This window comes from Eschrichtius robustus, chromosome 9 (genome assembly GCF_028021215.1).
Source record: "Eschrichtius robustus isolate mEscRob2 chromosome 9, mEscRob2.pri, whole genome shotgun sequence".
Taxonomy (NCBI): domain Eukaryota; kingdom Metazoa; phylum Chordata; class Mammalia; order Artiodactyla; family Eschrichtiidae; genus Eschrichtius; species Eschrichtius robustus.
The window spans coordinates 58,900,029-58,922,005 of record NC_090832.1 but is presented as its reverse complement, the minus strand read 5'-3'; the positions used below and the strand labels follow the sequence as shown (position 1 = coordinate 58,922,005).

Sequence of the window (21,977 nt, the reverse complement as noted above, 5' to 3'; positions counted from 1 at the left end):
TAGCATGGTGATACCACCTACATAAAGCTGAAACTATAGGAGATACAAGGAGAAATATCCTAATAATAAGAGACTAAGATACCACTCTCAGTATAAGACAAATAAAGTAGGTTAAAAAACAAACCAAAAAAAAGAAAAGAAAAGCTACAGAAGACTTAAAAAACAAAATCATAAATGTTATGGCTATATATCAAACTTTACATATAATAAAGAATAAACCTCAGCATACATGACTAATCATCAAAATTGATCAAATATTAGGTTACAAAGAAAATTTCAGTAAATTTCACCAAGTAGAAATATTATAAACAACATTCTCTGACCACAATGAATAACAAATAGAAATTAAGAACAATTAAAAAGAACAAAAAAAACAAAAAACCCTTCCACCTGAAAAAAACAAAACTATTAACTCCTGGGGAAAATAGGCAAATAAACCATAAACTACAGAATTTCCAGGAAAAGGATAATGAAAATACTATATATCTGGATTTATGGGATATATAGCTTTAGATACCTAAATCAATAAAAATGAAAGAATAAAACTAAATTCAATTCTCAATTCAAAAGCCAGAAAAATAACAAAAGAAACTAAAAGAAAGCACAAGGAAAAATGGTCAAAAGACATAAACAGACTATTCACAAAAAAATATTAAAATAGCCTTAAACATATGAAAAGATGTTTAACTTTTGAATAAGATAAATGCAAATTAAAACACTGAGATACTATTTCTTAACCAGCAGATTAGCACACGTTCAAAAGCTCGACAACATGTTGTTTGGCAGAGTGTGGAGAACGAGTTACTCCCTCCCATGCATTGGTGGTGGAAATGAAAACTGATACAGCCGCTGTGGAAGGGAATTTGGCAACAGCTAACAAAAACGGCAGTTTCCCGCTTCTAAGAAACCATTACACCGGGCAATATACGTTGAAGTAGTAAGGTGTCGTTAAAGAGGCATCATATATAGAACCTATTATAAGACGGTTCAGAAGATACACATAATGAGGGCAGATGGGAAAAGACACAGAGAATATGATAAAGCAAATATGGCAAAATGTTAAGCCCTGATGAACCTAGGTTTAGTAGCCAAAAATACTTTATTGTTCTTGAAATTTTTCTTTATGTAAAAAATCTTTTATTTTTATTTTTTGGCCGTGCCACACGGCTTGCAGGATCTTAGTTCCCCAACCAGGGATGGAACCCGGGCCCTGGCAGTGAAAGCACCAAGTCCCAACCACTGGAATGCCAGGGAATTCCCTCAAAGTACGTGTTTTAAAATAAAAAATCCTACATAGCAAACATATCTTATTTTTATAGAATGATTAGGGAAAAGGCTATTTTTGTAAAAACATTTTTTTTCTGAAGAAATAGAGACATGCTCTGATAAAGCTATAATTTAATTACATATCTTTGTTTTCATTACTGATGATTAATATTTTGTGCATAAAAAATGTAATTTTAAGTTATCAACTAGGGATTGCAGTAGAAACAGCACTGAACTCAAATATGGGAGGACCCTGATCTATTATCATCCAACATGACTTGTACAAAAGATTACCTCCTGTGGGCTTTGATTTTTCCATCTGCAGAATAGGAACAGACTACCTGCATTATATGATTACAGGGAAGAGCAAATAAATAATATGCATCAAAGTACTCTTAGGGCTTCCCTGGTGGCGCAGTGGTTGAGAATCTGCCTGCCAATGCAGGGGACACGGGTTCGAGCCCTGGTCTGGGAAGATCCCACATGCCGTGGAGCAACTAGGCCCGTGAGCCACAACTGCTGAGCCTGCGTGTCTGGAGCCTGTGCTCCGCAACAAGAGAGGCCGCGATAGTGAGAGGCCCGCGCACCGCGATGAAGAGTGGCCTCCGCTTGCCGCAACTAGAGAAAGCCCTCGCACAGAAACGAAGACCCAACACAGCCATAAATAAATAAATTAATTAATTAAAAAAAAAATACTCTTAAAAATGCAAATGTTACAGATATGTGTGTATCATGTAAAGGTGCTTGATTAACGACTTTCACTTTGGTAGACAGGAATAGTTATATCACCATCTTGTAAAAATGATTTTTTTCCCTAGACTGTATTATCTAGAGCAGGGCTCCCCAACCCCCAGGCCGCAGACCGGTACCAGTCCAAGGCCTGTTAGGAACCGGCCGCACAGCAGGAGGTGAGCAGCGGGCGAGCGAGTGAAGCTTCACCTCTGCTCCCCACCGCTCGCATTACCGCCTGAACCATCCCCCGCCCCAGGCACCCTCGTCCGCAGAAAAACTGTCTTCCACGAAACCGGTCCCTGGTGCCAAAGAGGTTGGGGGCCGCTAATCTAGAGGCCATATTTTCAGTCCCATCCTACAGGCACGCCAGAGATAAAACATATATGTTAAAGGATAAAGAAATCCACATCTCTTCTGAAGAAAAGGGAACCCTTGTGCACTGTTGGTGGGAATGTAAATTGGTGCAGCTACTATGGAAAACAGTATGGAGGTCCCTTAAAAAACGAAAAATAGAACTACCATATGATCCAGCAATGCCACTCCTGAGTATACATCTGGGAAAAACAGAAACTCTAATTTGAAAAGATACTTGCACCCCAATGTTCATGGCAGCATTATTTACAACAGGCCAAGACATGGAAACAACCCAAGTGCCCATGAACAGATGATCTGTTTAAGAAGACGTGGTGTATATTTACAATGGAATATTACTCAGTCATAAGAAAGAATGAAATATTGCCATTTACAGCAACATGGATGGATCGAGAAAATATCATACTAAGTGAAGTAACTCAGACAAAGACAAAATATTATATGATATCACCTATACGTGGAATCTAAAAAATAATGCAAATGAATCTATATACAAAACAGAAACAGACTCACAGACATAAAAAACAAACTTATGGTTACCAAAGGGAAAAGGCGGGGGGGTATAAATTAGGAGTATGGGATTAACAGATACAAACTACTATACATAAAATAGATAAGCAACAAGGATTTACTGTATAGCACAGGGAACTATATTCAAAATCTTATAATAAACTATAATGGAAATAATCTGAAATATATTATATACACATATAACTGAATCACAATTGCTGTACATCTGAAACCAACACAATATTGTGAATCAACTATACTTCAATATAAAAATTTTAAAAAAGAAATCAACATCCCAGCTGCAAAAAGAAATCAGGCCACTGGCCAATCACTTAAACATTAGGGCCTTTTCTTCCGAATGCTCTGATTTTCAAAGTTGAACTGCTCTTTGGTACCAACGATTCTTATCACTTAAACTTTGACTAAAAGCCCACAGATCTGTTTTAAGGGTGGAGAGAGAGTGACACTCGTGATCGATTAGCTAGCTGGAACCTGTGGTTGGTTCTCCTAGCAATTGTTGATATCTAGACTATTTTCAGGTAAAACAAAATCACATTTTAGGAGCTATAGAATATCTGCTCTTCTTCTTTTGAAAAGGTAACAACACTTCCTCCTCTGTTTAAAGCTAAGAAACTGAATGATTCAATTCCCTATTTTAATTAGGTTACATCAACAAAGAAAGTTCACTGAAACTAATTTCTGGTTAATTTTGCGGAAACCTCTGTTTCTCTTTCTTAGAAAAGTTGTTACTATTATGAATACTCTGCACCTTAATTTACCCTTATTTCTTATTTAAAATTTAATTTTCAAAACAGGCTTTCATGTTGGTAAATTTAAAAATGAGTCAGGGGACTTCCCTGGCAGTCCAGTGGTTAAGACTCCGCACTTCCACTGCAGGGGGCGCGGGTTCCATCCCTGCTCAGGGAACTAAGATCCCACATGACCCACAGCCAAAAAAAAGAGTTAGGTGAAGGATGCCCTGGTTCTAATAACTATGAAACCAAATGCCACCCACCAAAGGTGGGCTAACGCTGACCGGCAAAGAGCTTGGATGCCTGCCAGAAATGGATGTCAGATGCCAGCCACATCCCCCAGCTCCTCTCTGAGATTCAGGGCTCATGAAAGAATCATTCTTTCTAGAAGAGACTGATACCTCATCCGGTTAAAGGTCTGAGCCATCAGCTGGGATTTTATATGCATTCAATGGGAACTATTTATAATAATTCATTCTAATATTTATTGAGTACCTAGTATTTGCAAGGCAGTGTGCCAAGTGATGTGAGAAATACAGCCCCACCTTCAAGGTGTTCATATTAGGAGGGGTATAAATAACCCACAGAACATAACATTAATACAAGTTAAAAAATGGCAAGGGCCTGAACAAAGGAAAAGACAGTACCGTTTAGGAGTTCAAAGAAGGGAGTTATTACTCTCTTTTAACGCTGTAGCTGCTTGGGAAGGGAAAATGAACTATGACTAAGAGGTAATTTACCATATGATTTGCCTATGCTAACTAATGCCCATGACAATAACAATAGCCACCCTTATCAAATACTTGCTATGCTCTGGTCACTATACTGAGATCCCACAGACATTATCTCATTAAATGCTCACAACATTTTAAAAGTATCATTAATCCCTTTACTGATGCAGCAAATGAAGCTCAAAAAAAAACACACCAAAAAACAGAACTGCCCAAGTTCACATGATTAGGAAGTTTAAGAGGAGAGATGCAATTCCAGAACCCTTACTCCTTCCAGAATCCTGGACTCATCTAGACTTAGGTACCTAGATAACAAAGACCGCAGTGTCCTACCCTCTATGCAGGAATGGATCCCAGGTCCCCAAGCATGTTCTTACGAAGGGGGTTCTCTCCAACCTCTACACTCCAGTAGACCAACACCACACAGCCTCGGTTACGTCCTCATAGCACTGAAGTGTTCTTCCACCACAATTACAGCACAGATATTCCCCTTTTGAAAACAGTCATGAGATTCATTCCTGCCTCAAGAGCATGTTACAGACAGGTGCTCTGCATTCATCTGGATGTGGCAGCAGCAAGCCAACTCAGGAAAAATGCCAGATGTTCCAACAATAGATGCTACAGTTATCTATTTTTATTCTGGCAGCTCACTGAGTTTTTTATTTTTATCATTTTTAGCTGTAAAATATAGAGAGAGACCCTCTTATGGTAAAGTCCTGTTTTCCATGAAAAACTTTCACTCTATCAGGCATGAGCAGAGCTTCCCTCTTGATTTGTATCTGAACCATGAGAAAAAACATCACAGATGCAGACTGCATTGTACTAAGAACATATGCATGCTTTTAAATCACTTTTATCTTACTTTTTACTAATGTAACCCTGAAACATAAAATATGTCCTTTTTTTTTTTTTTCATTCACTGTTATGGGAAGAACAGATGGTAAAAGGGTTAGATTAAAGTAATACAGCATGTCCATTAAAATAACCCCCACTGCTGGGGATGCTTCCCTTGAACAGGAGTCGTGTTTACTGTAAAGAACAGCTTTGGCTTACACACGTTGGAAATTGCCGGGGGTCTTCTCAACAATAAACATAAGGGTAAGAGAAAAACTAATGTCAAAATCAAATGCATTTTAAAATGACAATTATGCAAATTATTTTGCTAATCTGGGAGGCTGACTGAAAACATTTGCCTGTGATACTGTAACTCAACAGCAGTCAGATAATAGATTCCATTTCTAACTTGAAAAATTTTACTACCTAGAAATTGTAAGGAAGGAAACCTTCAAGAAAAATTAGAGAATGCATTTTAAAAGAAAAAAATATCAATCTTGAGTCACATTCCAGAGTCAAGGATGGCTTCACTAGAGGAACGGAGCAATAAATATTTCCATTTACACTATAAATAATTAGAAAGCAAATACTGATTCAAAATTCAATTATTAAAAATTTTAAATATTTTGGCCATTTCTTCCCTCATTTTAGAAAATGGTATAAATTGTCATCTTCTCAAAATCAATTTTTAAGAATGGTTCACAAGATTTTCACTCATTATTGTTATGATTTGCTCCACTTATAGTATAATCTGTGATTTATTGTGATGTTGTTTTTACCTTTCATCCACATTTTAGTTATTTTTAGCTCAAAGAATATTCTGGTGAGAAATCTTTCATACCTGTAAGTTCCTGATATATTTCATGAAGTAGAAACATGAGAAGTTTTTTAATATGCCTCAAGTGTGGTTTGAAATGTCTTAGGACTTCTCTTAATCCACCCCCCACAGTTACAAAAATGTTCCTGGGATTTGGTTCACTCATTTTTCTCACAGAAAAGTAAGCATAGTCGACATCTCATTGGCTGTCAGGGTGACATGCAGCTGGAAGGGAATCAGCACTCGGAACCAGAGGCCAGTTTTCCTCCAGTGTAACTCTATAAGGACTCTCCTATAGGGTTCCATATGGAGAGAGCTGTTCCCAGCCATGAAATCCACAATCCACATCCTCTTATAAATCCGAAGGTAAAGTCCTAAAGGCTGGCAGGCATCTTCATTGCCCTGAAGATTTTAAACAGGTAATAAACATTTAATTAGGCCCTTTTTGTCCTGGCACACACAGCTGTAAATGATCAAGAATATCCCAACTTGCATAGGTAATACAGAAATGGCTCTAGCCCATTGGATAAATCCTGGGTTTCCAGGACCAGTAGCACTAGTTTTAATGGTAATCTTCCATGATGGGCTTTGAGCATAGGCCAGAACCACATCCATCTTTTCACTGATACTCTGACTCACTCTCTGATTTTTCACATATAAGTGGCAGATTAGATGGGCTTGAATTAGATGGATGCAGGTGGTGCCACCTGCTCCAACCCCTTACTGCTGCTTTATTTGGCCTTCCATTGGTTTATTCTGAGTTTGGACAAAGGACAGCTGCCCAAGCTGTTCTTGGCAGTGTCCTAGAACTGGGCCAACAGATTGGCATGCGTATTACCGGCCTTCTGCGTACTGAAAGAGGAGATCTATCAGATTTGTAATTTTGTAAAAAGAAATTGAAGCTCAAAGGCCCTCTACCGAGTTAATCAATTTCAAACTGGTGTCTGTAAATGGAAGGATGGATCTACCTTCTCATCTTCTAAGCCAAGCACAGTAAAATAATAAGGAAAACTAAAAGAGCATAAACTATCTATTAAATAATATACATCCAGACCTTGACCTTCCAGGAAAACACTGCAATTCAGTGCACTACAATATGCTTAAAGAAGTATCCTAAAAATCTGTGAAAGATGGAAGAATTAAAGAAATCTCAATTTCTTAGACAAAGATATCCAAATCCAACTTCCTTAACTCTACAAAGTTCCCATTATAAGTGGGTCAGATCCCACCAAGCACTGTCAAATAAGGCATTGCTCTCTTTAATTTCACTATTCAGTTTTAATAAAATTTGATTTTATAGGTTTTGTTAAAATAAATTTCCCCAGGCACATTCTGATGGTGGATTCAGCCATTCCCCCCTTCTCCTCTGTTCAGCTGCGGAGCAGAATCACAAATTCCAGCCTTCATTGCCATTAAGCCAGAAGCAGAGGCGTTCCATTTGATTTAGCACAGCTGCTTCGCCCATTGCTCAACGTCGTTTTGGACACTAACTCTCCCCTAGATCCAAACCATCCTACATTATGAAACAGAGATGTGTTTAACATGAATTACGCCTTATAGCCAGGGATCTGGGGGGATGAGAGGTGGGCTGCAGCTGTGCTTTGGTGGGTGGGTAGGATTTAAGAAGCTCAACAGGAAAGGTGTCCTTAGGGCGAGTACACAGCTAGAATGGAGAATTGATGTGGTGGGGCTAGAGGTGGCTGGAAGAGGCAAAGACGTAGCCTGGGCCGATTGTGGAGATCAGACTTCATACTATAACCAACACTGAGCCTCTGTAGGTTTTTAAGTAGGGATTGGGGTTGGGGGTGGGAGGTACATGATGGAAATGATATTTCAGGAAGCTTACTCTGGCAGGAATGCTCAGAGACTGAAAGGACAATAAGGAGGGATGAAGTAGTCTAAATGTGATGTCCTGTTCGGAAGAGCCTGGGACGGGACAAAGACAGTGGGGTAGAGGAGGAGCTAAGGGTCAAGACACACCATGAAGGAACTTGACCCCCACAAGGTCTTTTGTGTTCAAAGGTCAAAAACCAAACCAACTAAACAAAGAAACCAAAAATTTAAGACTTTTCCCTTTCTTATGGAAGAAATCTATCCCTCCTAGATATAAAGGTGTAGCACTGAAAATGCACATACATTATTAAAAGAATACGAGAGTGATCTAGAAAGTGTCTACTGATCATGGAAGTGGGCCCTGGAACTAGGGCTGAGCCCATAAACAAAGACAGGTTCTTGAGATGGAAGACAGAGCCAAATGGCATTTCCTGTATAGACACTCACCTCAGGGCAATTATTTTGTAACCAAAACACACACATACACACACAGAGCTAATATCAGTTGTCATCTCTCTCCACTGTTGCAATGGAGATCACAGTGGAGACATGGAGACTAGAAAGCCCACTTCAGGACAGGATGTGGACGGTTCTCTTCCCTAGAATGTGAGCCAAAGAGTGCTCATTCAAAGTTTTACTCTTGAAAGAGCCTCTAGATTCTACCACATTTAATTCCCCCTCAGCTGGTAGGTGTTTGATTTGTACTGCAAGATTTTGCATTTGTGAAACCATTCTTAGGTTGTTTTTCATGTGTATCTTTTGCCTCTTTTCATAGGTTATAAATTCCATAGTAGCAGAATATTTTCCCTACTTGGGGTTTTTATGTCTCTATAGGCAACCAGCTAAGTATCTGCATAATTTTTTAATGTATTTACTTATCCATTCATTCATTTCATTAACATTTAGCGAGTGAATATGTGGAGGACACCGTACTAGATGCTGGGGCAAGGTTGGGGGTGGGTATGAAGTGGACATGGTTAACTACTTTCAAAGATATTATAGTCCAAGAGAGGAGATCTGACATATCTAGAACGCAGTAGAAGATAGATTGTTATAAATGGAGGCACAAAGGAGAAATATAACTCAGTTATATTTCATGAAGAGGCAGCATTCAATCCAGGCCTTAGAAGATAGTCAGAATTTTGAAAAAATAGAGGCCATGCAGGCAGAAATAAATGCATAAGCACAAGCATGGAAGCAGGAAAGGAAAAGGTGTTCAGCAAATAGTGAGCAGAGAAGTCTGGCCAGATCAGAGGGTGCAGGTAATTTAGGATCCAACTATAGGTGACCTTGAGTGACAGCTAGGACTGTGGCAAGTTTCCAAACACTGATCAGTGGTCTTTTAAGGTCAATCTGAGAAGCAGGGAAGACTGGAGAGGAAAATTTCCCAAAGTGGAGAGAAAATTAAGATGTGCTGCACTCCTCCAGAGTGAGGGAGCTCCTGGGACACAGGCAATGGGAGAAGAAGGGTAAATGGGTGAGGGGGGGAAAGCACAGCTAGAGCTGGAGCATGAGTCTGGTCCTTGAGGGGGCACCCAAGGGATTCAGGGCTTTATTAACTGTCAACCTGCAGCTCACTGCAAACCTTGCAAATAGGAATAAATTTGAACCTGCTGGAAACTCCCCATGGCATGAAGGTCTCTAAGCTTAGAGGCCATTGGTTCTCTCACTGTCAGCCCCCCAACTCCCTCCTCCAGTTCACTGCTGGAAGGACTGGTGAGCCCCCAACACACACCACCATAGCTACGCCACTGCCATCACACACCTTTATCACATACGTACTATGCTGTGTTTAAATTATCCGTTTACATTTTTATCTCCCCCACTGAATCTGTAAGCCTCTGGGGAAAGGGCTGTATACCCAGGTCATCTCATCTCTCCTCTGTTTCTTTATCCACCTATCTTATCAACTTCACCTTGGTGGGCTCATCCGTCAGTTCATTTACCCACTCACTCAATATGTCCTAAGGGTTTTTGGGTGCCCAAGGCAATCTTGTTATCAAGGGCAACATCTCCTGTCCTCAAGGATCTTAAAGTCTCCATTTACTGCCTCCAAATTTTCTTCCTTTCATCTTCTAATTTTTGCAAAGTCTCATTCATGCCACTTTTTTTCATTTTTTTCTTCTCATTGGTCTTTTCTTATTCAATGAAGTCCTGCTGCCTAACATATAAATCTAATATGACTAAATACAGCCATCTGTTCATTTAAATTTGTGTGAGATTTGTCATCATTGGATTCTCACTACTGGGAATGCATTTTACACAACACGTATCATTATGTATTGTATGTTTCAGTAAACAACAATGAAACTGTTGTTTGCGATATCTGCCTCCTTGAGTAAACTATTTAGCAAGAAAGTATATCATCTTTTGGTCCTATTTCAAATCCTATATACCTAGTTATCTACCATAAATAGTTACCTTACCTTTACCAATATTTATACTATCGTGCTCCCAAGCAAGGTGAAGGACAAAGAAGTTCCCTGTAATGGCAGGTAGGCTGTCCTAGAAACAATCACTTTTGCCCGGCCCCATTGTTATTTCCTTCCATCTCATCACCCTTTCTATCCATCACACCTCCTAAAATGTCACCTTTCTCTGCAGACTCCCTTAATCAGACCATTCCTTTACCTTGCACATCCCCTCAGCAAATTTGTGTGTGCTTTTTAGCAGACTTCACTGGTCTATTTCAAACAAGGCCCCAGGTTCCTCCTGAAACCCATGTGGCTGAGTGAAGAGAGAGAAGCAGGGTAGTGGAAGGTAAATTTGGGGATATAAGGTGGCTGATTAATGGGGAGTCTGCCCCTCCCCCAACCATGTCCCAAGGGAATGAAAAGGCAGACGCAGGGGCCTGGAGGTCCCAAGACCAACCACATCTTACAATTCCTCTCTAAAATGTTGGTCTTGACTCCCCAGTGAGACCATGGACATGGTTCCTTAAGGACCCACCTTTAGCATTTTAGTGCACATAATAAATATTTAACTAAATGCAAGAGTTGGTAAAAATCAAAGTACAAATCTGTAACACAGAGGTCTCACCTTGCTGAGTGAAGTGCCTTCTAAAATAATACTTAGAGGTTTATTTATGAAGACAATCTAAAAAGACCATAAGGGTCCACTTTAATAATCTCCTGGTATTTCTATAGAAGAGAAGATATCTGAAGTTTAGACATGGCCAGAAAATATAAACAAGCCTGTAGTGTAAGAAGTTCAGAGAAGATAACCTCTTTTTTTTTTTTTTTTTTTTGCATGATGCATTAAAGTTTTTGTCGTTGTTAATGGTCAAGGATTACATGTTTTCATGTAACATATAAAACATGAAATGAAGGGACATCTATCCTGGTAGAGATAAAATTACTATGTGTAAGGGAAAACTACACTTAAGAAATTCTTGGTCCTTCTTTTCTCTGTAGCCTAAAAAGTCAGCATAGCAGTCACTGATGTATTTTTTTGAGGTCAGAAAGACCCTTTGCAGGGAGAGAGTTTCTACCTTCACCAAAAGGAAACCAGATTGGCAGTGAAAATTAAGAGGGTTCTGTGGGATTATTTAAGGTAACAGATGTGAAGTTAAACTTGCAAGTTTACAGTGTATCTGTAACAAGAGATTAAATATTTTCAGATTTCAGAAGCATACACGGTTTTATGCATGCACTGTTATTACAGAATTATATAGTGTATTGCTTATTACTGACTAGGGAAAAAGCAAGAGGAGGGCAGAATGATGCAATAAAACTGGAGGGCACGCACTGTCTCTAATAAACGTAACAACTATAAACATGCCAAGAGGAGAAGTTTAAAAGGAAACTGGAATCAGGAGGCAATTTATTCATGATTGACATGGGTAAACTATGGCAAAATAACTTCCAACTGTATTAGAGTAGCCATGACTAGTTCCATAAAAACAGGTGAAAAAGACTCTAGCAATTGCTGCTAACAATTGCTAGAGATAAGATCTGAAAAATAAACTCTATAAGCTCAATATTTCTAATTCAACAGAACTGTGAAAAAATAAGTTGCTATTTTCACGAATATAAACCCAATAACAATAAAATACAACTGTCATAGTGGTAAGATAGCTCTACAGCAGCACAGTAGCTAGCTGCAGAATCTTTGGAAGTTATCTATAATACTTCTTACAACAATTTTTCCAAAACCATTCAAAACAATTCTATTTTGACCTCTCTTGTCCCGAGTAATACATAGAGGTACAAAGGTGATTCAGTCTTTCATTAAGTGACTATAATATAATCAAGTTATTCCCAAGGGCATCTCATACCAGGAGGGGACCTGAAAGTTCATCTACTACTGCAGACAAACTTGGTGGTGGCAGTGCATTACAATCTGTGCATGTCTCACGTCTTCAAATAAGGGTACCTAGATAATTCCAAAAAGCAATGTTGCTGTTTGCCATGCTTTGAACGTCTGTTAGAAATTTCTAGATATGCCTAATACATAATAGAGCAAAGAGCCTAATAAGTAATATTGATAGAATCATTAAATCACCATTTCATAACTAATAAAAGGCACAAGATGTTACCCTACAAGCTCAATTTTGCTCTGGAAATGGCCTCTTGAAAAATCTGAGGAGAATTTGCATGGTAAAAACATGTAAACATGGAAATAACAAAAAATAAAAGATTTTCTCTTTTTTTTTTGAGAAGAGGCAAAAGCATTTAAAATTAAATACCAGGGCTTCCCTGGTGGCGCAGTGGTTGAGAATTTGCCTGCTAATGCAGAGGACACGGGTTCGAGCCCTGGTCTGGGAAGATCCCACATGCCGCGGAGCAACTAGGCCCGTGAGCCACAATTACTGAGCCTGCGCGTCTGGAGCCTGTGCTCCGCAACAAGAGAGGCCGCGATAATGAGAGGTCCGCGCACCGCGATGAAGAGTGGCCCCCACTTGCCGCAACTAGAGAGAGCCCTCGCACAGAAACGAAGAGCCAACACAGCCATAAATAATAAATAAATAAATAAATAAATGAAAATTAAAAAAAAAAAAAGACCTGCATAAAAAAAAAAAAAAAATTAAATACCATGCAAAGCTTGACCATTCAGTGAATAGAAATGTATTTATTATGGGTCTGTTAAAATATAAAGGGAAATTCAGTGTAAGTGTGTCATTAACTAAAAAATGTAAGCTTTAAAATATAATTTCAAAATAAATCTATAACGATCAAAATACATCTACGATGAGAAGAAGAACAAGCAACCAAGGATAAAAATAATTTTATTCATCCTTCCTTTACAATGCTTTTTACTTCAGCTGAGAACTTCAGCTCAGACCTTCCTAGACTCACATCAAGACTACTAAAATGAGTATCCCGAGTAGTCTGCCTTGCTTCCGCCACCTTAATGCTCTCATTTCCTGTTCAAAACCTTTACTGGTTTTCCACACAGCAAAATCTAAACTCCTTGGCCTAGTAGATATTGGCACTAATCAATGAATGCTTCCAAACATATAACCCCTTGGCCTTATCCACAGGGACCTACCCTACCCCACTTCACCTGCAGGCCCAGTCACACTAACAGTGTGTTCCTGCATCTCTTCAGAATCTTGGTCTTTCTGAAGTGTCCACTGCTTTCCCTTATGTGCATATACCTGAATTCTACCCTCAAACCCAGGTCAACACCCTCCCCGGTCATCCAGGCTGACACCACTCCTAAAGCCTTTTGTATACATCATCTTCTATTCACTCCTTATCCTAGTATATAACTTATCATTCCAACTGTACTGCAACACTTAAGGGCATTTCTTGTACCACTTCTTTACATTCTATCACCTTCTACCCAACACCTACCCTCTACCCTCATTCATCACAATGGCCAGTGTAGCATCTTTCTGATGTAGGCACTCAGCTAGCATTTACTGAGTCTAAGACACATAAAAGCAATGATGCAAGAAAACTGAAGAATAAGTACTCCTTAATAATATAAGGGCAATTTGGACCAAATAAGACTTTTGAGAAGCTAAATTATTTTTTTTCTTTAAAATTTCTGAGGATTTAGAATCCAAGATGGTACTGAGTTGTTTTCTTCCAGCAGAAACAGATGAGTTTGCCCTGGATGTCACGCTTTTCCACTGTGTCCCCAGGACCCTCTGCTCACCCCATGACAATTCACTGCAAAGACTGTTCCTTTTTCTGTCTACACAAGTGGCTCCTTGAAAGCAAAGACTGTGTTCCATTTCTGATTTCTACATATTAGTAGCCCATGTACTAGAAACTCAGTCAATGATTGACCTAGCACCATGATTATCTAAAGCAAACATAATTAAAGAATAACCTTTACTAGGCACATAAATGTTAAGTGAACTTAATTCATGACTGAGATTTCAAATGAGACATAGGGCCAAAATTCTAAGGATTACATTTATATAAGTATTAATCACAAAAATGAACACAAAAAAGTCAAGAGAAACCCTATGTTGATATATGTGTGTGCATGTGACTGATTTTTATAGATACATCATAGAATATTTCTAGAAGAAACCACCATTTTGGAGAGGGAAAAGGAGGAAACAGTGGGTGATTTTCTACTTTCCACTCTTCTGTATTGCTTTTTTTTAAAACTATGAAACATGTACAACTTTCAAATTAACTCCTCCCCACATAAACCCAAGGAGCAGTCTAATGGCAGTTAAAACATTTTTTTAAAAATGTGTAGGTAGTCTACAATTAGAGTAAACTAAAGAAATTTTAGACTTAAGAGCTGAGCATGAAAGAAAACATAGGCAATGAGGTTTTGGAAGTCCAGTGGGGAGATTTTGTTTTTGTGGCTTAATTTCTATATAACAATGGATAAACTCCTTCTTAACTTAGTATTTCCTAATTTAAATTCTCCTTTCATCTAAGTGTCCAGCACTCTTATCCATATAAGGATAGAATTACCCAAAGGAGTAATTCATCCTTCCAAGTAATAAAAAGACACAGTAAAACTCTTTTCCCAAGGTACAAGATAGTAATAAGAAAAGCTGCTCAGATACTCAATAAAAAGAAGCAACTCCTCCTCCACAGTGACTTGAACTAAAATGCACTTTATAAGTATCGTGCTCAGTCCTCATAACAGAAGGTGTACACTGAAAAATGTCCAGGCATCACACATCTACTCCCCTCCCTTTTGTCAGGGTAAAGAAATCTGGTCTCTGTGGCACCAGCTATCAGTCCCTTGGGGCCCATGATCTTCTCACCTTCGCACACCAAGCTGCTAAAATAATCTAGCAAATAGTAGCTTCTTAGTGACCATTAGTTCAATGAATGACATTTCCTCAAGCAGTACCCACTTGTAGAAGTCAACAGAATAATATAGCTCTAATAAGTAAGAAAATAATAGTTTCTGGACCCACTGGTTTGCCATTTTTACTTTAAAAAATATATTTAGAAACATAAATGATAAAGACCACCTTGATGAAATGCCTCCGAATTCAGTTTGGTTTAATACTAGCCCAGGAATCATCTCCTGAGTTACTCTAATGAACTGCAGGAATTCGGATGTGGCACCCTTAAAGGTGGAGGTGGTCACGGGGTATGGAGAGTGGGAAATCCTCAGTTCTGTCCCACTTCCTTCAGGCCAGGAGAGAGTTGTCCCTACACCTTGACACAGACAAGTTTCTATATCTCAGTGGCTAATGAAGAAAGACATTCTTTTTTTCCTTCTCAGCATCAGGACTCATCTTTGTACCTTGCATTGTTTCTGGAATACCTCCTCTGGGTCTCATCAGCTCACCACCTTGCAAAGATGAGAAGAGGGTTGCTTTTTCTACCACTCCTGCCATCTGGAAGACCCTCTTTGTTTCATTCCTCCCCATAAATAGTCCATCTGTGCTCAAATCTCATGGTGAAATGTATCCTTGATCTTTTGCCTCCACCTCTTAACTTATCCTTTGACTTCAGTTCCTGTCCTAAGATTCAATTTTTCTACATCAGGCTCTTGTTTTCCATATTTTTCTATGCTGGCTACTTCTTTCTGGTTAATCAGTGTAGAGGAAAAAATTTAGGACCAATCTCCTTGAAATAAAGTTATGGTTCTGACTGCCACTAAGCCTCTCACAACCTTCATATAAAAGCAGTAAACCACAAGATCACTTCAAATTTTTACTAGCAGAGTTATTTTAAAGGAAGAAGATATTTTTAGAAAGCTTTCCAGATTTATAGAAGTTTTAAATGTACTAAAGCCAGATAATTAATTCCAAACAGCTTTAATACTTCCTCTACTGTGAGACCAAACCAAGTCACAAAAACAGGAAGTTGCCAAATGGCCGTGCACCTACCTGAGGGTATGGGGAAGTCCTGGACTTAGACTTTGAGCTGGAAAGCCTGGACTTGGCCCCCTTTCTGCTGTCAGTCATGGCAGGAGTGGAGCTGCCTGCATAGGAGAAGGCTGGTTTGGAGGCTGAGATCTGATCCAGGGAGAGCTGCAGCCCTTTGTATTCCGTGTCTCTGCAGGGTGGGAAGACACAGCCCTTAATCGGCCACCACAGGAAATGGATACACATGTTCTCTTATCAGAAATGACAGCCATTCATATTCAAAAAGGAAGCAAGAAAAAGTTAGCCATGTAACTGGTTTCCACAAACACCTTGATTATTTTAGAAGTGCCTAACATTTAACTGATGCCTGTGAATGTAGCTGCCCCAGGTACCACAGCTAAATTATATGATATGCTCATGAAGATGTCTTGATTAAAAAATACATTTTTCATTATTTTTATATAAGTAGAAAATAAATCTATAATTCAAATTCTCTGAGCTTTTGTGTCCTCACTGGTAAGATATGGATTATAAAATCTACTCTAAAAATTTTCTGTATGGGGTGAGCGCCATAGACAACTGACCACCTGATGCTATCTGATCACTGGCAAGAAGAATGTCTTCTATCAGCTGCTCCTAGATCAATCATTCTGGGTAAACATTCCAGATATTCGTATGGCTAGCAAACTAGTGTATCTAGCTTATTAGTTAAAAATCCCTTTTGGGACTTCCCTGGTGGCGCAGTGGTTAAGAATCCGCCTGCCAATGCAGGGGACACGGGTTCGAGCCCTGGTCCAGGAAGATCCCATATGCCACAGAGCAACTAAGCCTGTGCGCCACAACTACTGAGCCTGTGCTCTAGAGCCTGCAAACCACAACTACCGAGCCCACGTGCCACAACTACTGAAGCCCGCACTCGCCTAGAGCCCGTGCTCCGCAACAAGAAAAGCCACCACAATAAGAAGCCTGTGCACCACAATGAAGAGTAGCCCCTGCTCGCTGCAACTAGAGAAAGCCTGCGTGCAGCAATGAAGACCCAAAGCAGCCAAAAATAAATAAACAAATTAATTAATTAAATTATATTTTAAAAAAAAATCCCTTTCAGGGCTTCCCTGGTGGTGCAGTGGTTGAGAATCTGCCTGCCAATGCAGGGGACACAGGTTCGAGCCCAGGTCTGGGAAGATCCCACATGCCGCGGAGCAACTAGGCCCGTGAGCCACAATTACTGAGCCTGCGCGTCTGGAGCCTGTGCTCCGCAACAAGAGGGGCTGCGATAGTGAGAGGCCCGTGCACCGCGATGAAGAGGGGCCCCCGCTTGCCGCAACTAGAGAAAGCCCTCGCACAGAAACGAAGACCCAACACAGCCATAAATTTAAAAAAAAAAAAAATCCCTTTCAACAGGCTAACTAATTCAGTTACCTTAGGGTACACTTTCCCACCAGTTCTTCTTACTCCTTCATTCAGTAAATATTTATTAGGCTCCTAATATATACCAGACTTTGTGCTATATGGAGATGCAAGGATAGATAAGGCATTTAGAGTCCCTGCCCTTGTGCAGATTACAATTTATTGGGGAGAAGAAATAATAAACAAATAAACATAATAACTGCAGACTGTGATATGACCGGGATAGAGTGTATCTCAGAAAGTTCGTTACAAAGGTATTGCTGAGGAATTGAGGGACTACAGATGACAGCCTGGCCCTGCCCCCAGCTACCACCTCAGCCTGCTCCCAGGCAGCGGGGAGTCTCAGCACACTCCTCACCCCTTCCCACTGGCAGCCAGACTGAAATGTTTCAGAGTCTTCTTTATGAGGACTCGTGGGAGCATCTTCTCTCAGGTTCCAGAACTAGCTGAGCTGCTCCTGAGTAATTGATTTCTTTTTATCTCACAAGCGCTGTGAATCATATCATTCATCATGTTTCCCTCTTTGCAATGAAGTCAAAAAGCCCTGAGCCCAAGTCTGATGTGTCACCACCTCTAGCAAGTATACAAGTCCTCAGGTCAGGCATTTTGTGCAACAAACTCCACGGCTTCCTTTATTTTTTTCTTATCTTACTTTTCCTTTCTCTAATGGGTTCACCTTTTCAAACATTTTCCGTGCATTTTCAATGCTCTTCAGATTAAGATAGCTATATTCAGTGTAACAAATTGATAAAATTATATATGTAAAAGTGACTGGCAGGTGTCCATGGTTCAGCGAATATTCATTAACCTTCTTTTCCTTTTCCCTACCTATTCTTCTACAGAGAGATCCGGCAAAAGCAAAAGTATAATTCAGGCAAGGAGTTCCTCCTCAAGTGACCAGGAATAGAAACCAGTTAAAACAGGTCCAATAATATCACTGCAACCAACTGGAGTGTAGTGATAGATGTCATCAAATTGCAATGGCTTCTTATCAAACAGTCCATCTACTCAGTGAAAGTAAAAAAAAAAAAAAAAATTCTCCTATGTGAGTAACAAAAATTTAGAAAGTAGGGACTTCCCTGGCGGTCCAGTGGTTAAGACTCCGCGCTCTATGGCAGGGGGCATGGGTTTGATCCGTGGTCGGGGAACTAAGATACCACGTGCCATGCGGCCAAAAAAAAAAAAAAATTTAGAAGGTGGGCATGGGATTTGTCTCCTGGGCTTGGGGAGTCTGATCACATCACTGGTTTGCTATACACTCTAAGCTCTAATCGACTCCCAAGGACAACACATGGCACAGGCTCTGAGCATTCCCTGGTCAGAACCTCAGTGCCCGCCAAAATGTGGTGCCCACCTATTTTTCTGACAATATCTCAGAATTTTCCTTCATTAGCCCCTCACTTCATCCAAAATAGTTCTCCCCAAACTGACCTTTTACTTTCCTGATTTTCTCTCTGCTCCAACACATGCTTATAAAACCCCTCTTATAGAGAACTATCTTAGATCCCATTCACTTCTAGGAAGCCCTTCCCAGCTGCTAAGCCCATCCATTCCTTCAGTATGTGTTTACTAAGTGTCTTTGTGGTGGCCGTGGTGACACAGCAATGAACAAAAGGACTAAGTCACTACCCTCATGACCGAGGCACCAGGGCCAGTTCCTGAGGGAAGTGGGGAAGGAACCAGAAGCTTATCTCTTTCCTCCTCTAATCTTATTTTTCAAGAGATTATGTCCTATTTTTCCCAGTGGAATCTAAGTTCCTAGAAGATTAGAGTCAAGACCTATTCTGTCTATTCCAATGGCATTTTGCACAATAGTTCACACAGATGGAAGAGGAAGAAGGTAAGGATGCAACTAAAATAAGACTGTTTTCTTCAATGACTACTAATAACTTGGAACCCAACAGCCTTTCTCTGTGGAAGAAGATCCCTGTGGGCTGTGAGTCCCCAGACCCACCTGGCCCTGAGGTCACATGCATGTGCCAGTGAGCAAGCTAGGCTCTGACAGGAGGTAGAGCCCCCATCCTTGACCATCTTCTGTGTCAAATGTACTTCTGTCTGCTGGGCAGCAGAGTATCCATTCAGTCCCTACGACTGACAGCAAAAATCATGCACCCCTGAAAACTGGCCAAATCATTTTGTCAACTCATTCTTAATGCAACATTTCAGCACAGAGACATCATGGCTACAAGCAGAGAGTAAACAAGGATTCACTTTTCTCTTGCACACTATCAGACCCCAGAGTATGCATCTCAACTACTGAAAAAGTCTCTCCAAAATTTTTGCATAGTTTCCAATGAAGAAAATACTCCAAATTAAAGAGGCTTAAATAAAATTTGAAAGCCAGTAAATGCTTTTAAATTCTACATATATACATGAAAAAGCTAATAAATATAAAAAGAGTTATACTTTGGATACACCGGTTAAAATATTAATGTTCTGGTGCACCAAAAAATACAAAAACGCATCTGCCAAAATTAAGCAGAAGATCATGAAGTCAGGTAGATCACAGTTTGAGCCTCTTACTGTGTGACAACCTGTCTAGACTTTAATTTCCTCTTTAAAATTCATAGGGGTGTGCTGAGGTTCAGATGAAATATTACGTGGAAAGTTTATAGCACAGTACCTAGAACATAGTAAATGCTCAATAAATAGTATTATTTCTTCACTTCCACCCTCGATGGCACTTTTTGGCACCTGATTTCCCCAAAGCGATAGTTTCACTTTGGTAGCAACTGTAATACATTTCATTACAAACACTTCCCTAATGCTGTATTTCTTTCCTTTCTATCCCAAACTCATTTTTGTTTGCTCTGTTCCTTTTTAGCTTCTAAACTCTATTGTAGTGTGGCCAACATATTTATTAAGTTCATTAAGTTCTTTATTGCTAAGTCAGCAAATGAAGACCATAGAGCAAGACAGACCTGGCATTCGGAGAGGAGCTCGGCCTTCCTGTTTCTCTGTTCGAGACTCTAACAGCTCAAAAGATGTGTTAGGATGAAAAGCACAATAAAAAAATACCCACTTAAAGACATTTCAAGTACGGTTGATGTACTGCCAAGAGCAACTCTGCATGGCAGATTCACTGAGAACAAAGCATTTGTTTTACTTTTAGAATTCTATTAAATAGAGTATTTCATTTGTATAGATTAAAGGTCTAGATGCTGATGGGAATCACATTACTGAGTTCCATTTCCCTCCTCCAAACTCAGACACAAAGAAGAGTCTGGCTCTACCTCTCCCCCTTCCCCTAGTGAGGTATATTCTGGTATACACACACATCCTCAGAGTTAGGTGTATGCCTAGTAAAGCCGTTCAGTGCTCCCCTGTGGAGTGGGACAAAATAAAATACGTGGGTGCACAGAACTTAGACTCTGAAATGAGTATGGTGAGGAGCTTGACTTAGCTGACTTTAATAAAGGAAGGACTCAGCCCTGCTCAAGCTTTCTTGAGAAGTGCCTCATAGACCATGTTAAGGACCCCATAGGTAACCCTCTCAAGGGCAGCTCATGCTGTTCTCCCAGATATGATTGGCACATTGAAAGAGGAACTGTGACATATGCCACTTGGCGTATTTTTCAATTTACTTTTTTTTTGTTCTCTTTTTAACGACTTGTACCAGCGCCATAGACATCCTCAGGTACCTAGGCTCTGAAAGCAATGTGAAATGGGTAATTTGCAATCACTAGGACTTGCAGCTTGTCAATCTCACCCATATTTACACAGACCAAAGTAATCCTCTTATTCCATTATGGACAGTCAGAAATCATTCAATTTGCAGAATTAACCATCTGAGTCTACTCTAAACTTTATAATAGTCATATACATATTTGGAATTACTCAAATTCCAATAGAATAAAAGGGGCTATTTTTGCATCATTGGCCTTCTCAGCCTTTCCTTAAGCAATATTCCACGACCACTCACAAGGTAAATGCCAAATTGCCATATGGGAAGCTCACTGTGATGCCCTTGCAAAGCAAATGAAAGGTGTCTTCGCTGCTGAAAGGTACTGTCAGCTTCAGAGAAATGCATCAATATTATGTCTATCATTTCGACTGGGAGACTGGCATCCACGATGCCAACAGCAGCACCAACATATGTACGACCTTCAAGCGAGTGGGAATGAGTTTACAGAGAAGTAATCAACAGAATTTGATCAGCTCATGCTGAGTCAAGATTCTTTGCAAGAATTTCCCTCTTCGACTCTGCCTTACCCTTTTCTGCTTTTGTTTCCACTGAATTTTTGTTTCTGTCATGTCAGTTTTGGAGCTGGCGGTTCTGGAGTTTGTTGACTTTATGTTATGTGGCAATTCGTAAAAGATGTTGCCAGATTTCCCAATTGAGCTTTTTTTTTTTTTTTTTTTTTAACGGCTGAAGGTGATCAAATTACCGAGGAAAACGTGGAAACAAAGACATACAATTGATTTGGCTCCAAAGGCACTGACTGAAATAAGAAAAGGATTGCATTAAACCGTGATCG

The 21,977-nt window shown here is 39.8% G+C and overlaps 1 protein-coding gene across 1 annotated transcript in view; it reads right to left on the bottom strand.

The window, feature by feature from the left end:
* SIM1 (SIM bHLH transcription factor 1) overlaps nucleotides 1–21,977 on the bottom strand; it is a 64,843-nt gene that overhangs the window by 9,029 nt on the left and 33,837 nt on the right. The window contains exon 9 of the mRNA XM_068551132.1: nucleotides 16,114–16,282. Within this exon, the coding sequence (XP_068407233.1) occupies nucleotides 16,114–16,282 (169 nt within the window). The remainder of the gene's footprint in view (nucleotides 1–16,113; nucleotides 16,283–21,977) is intronic.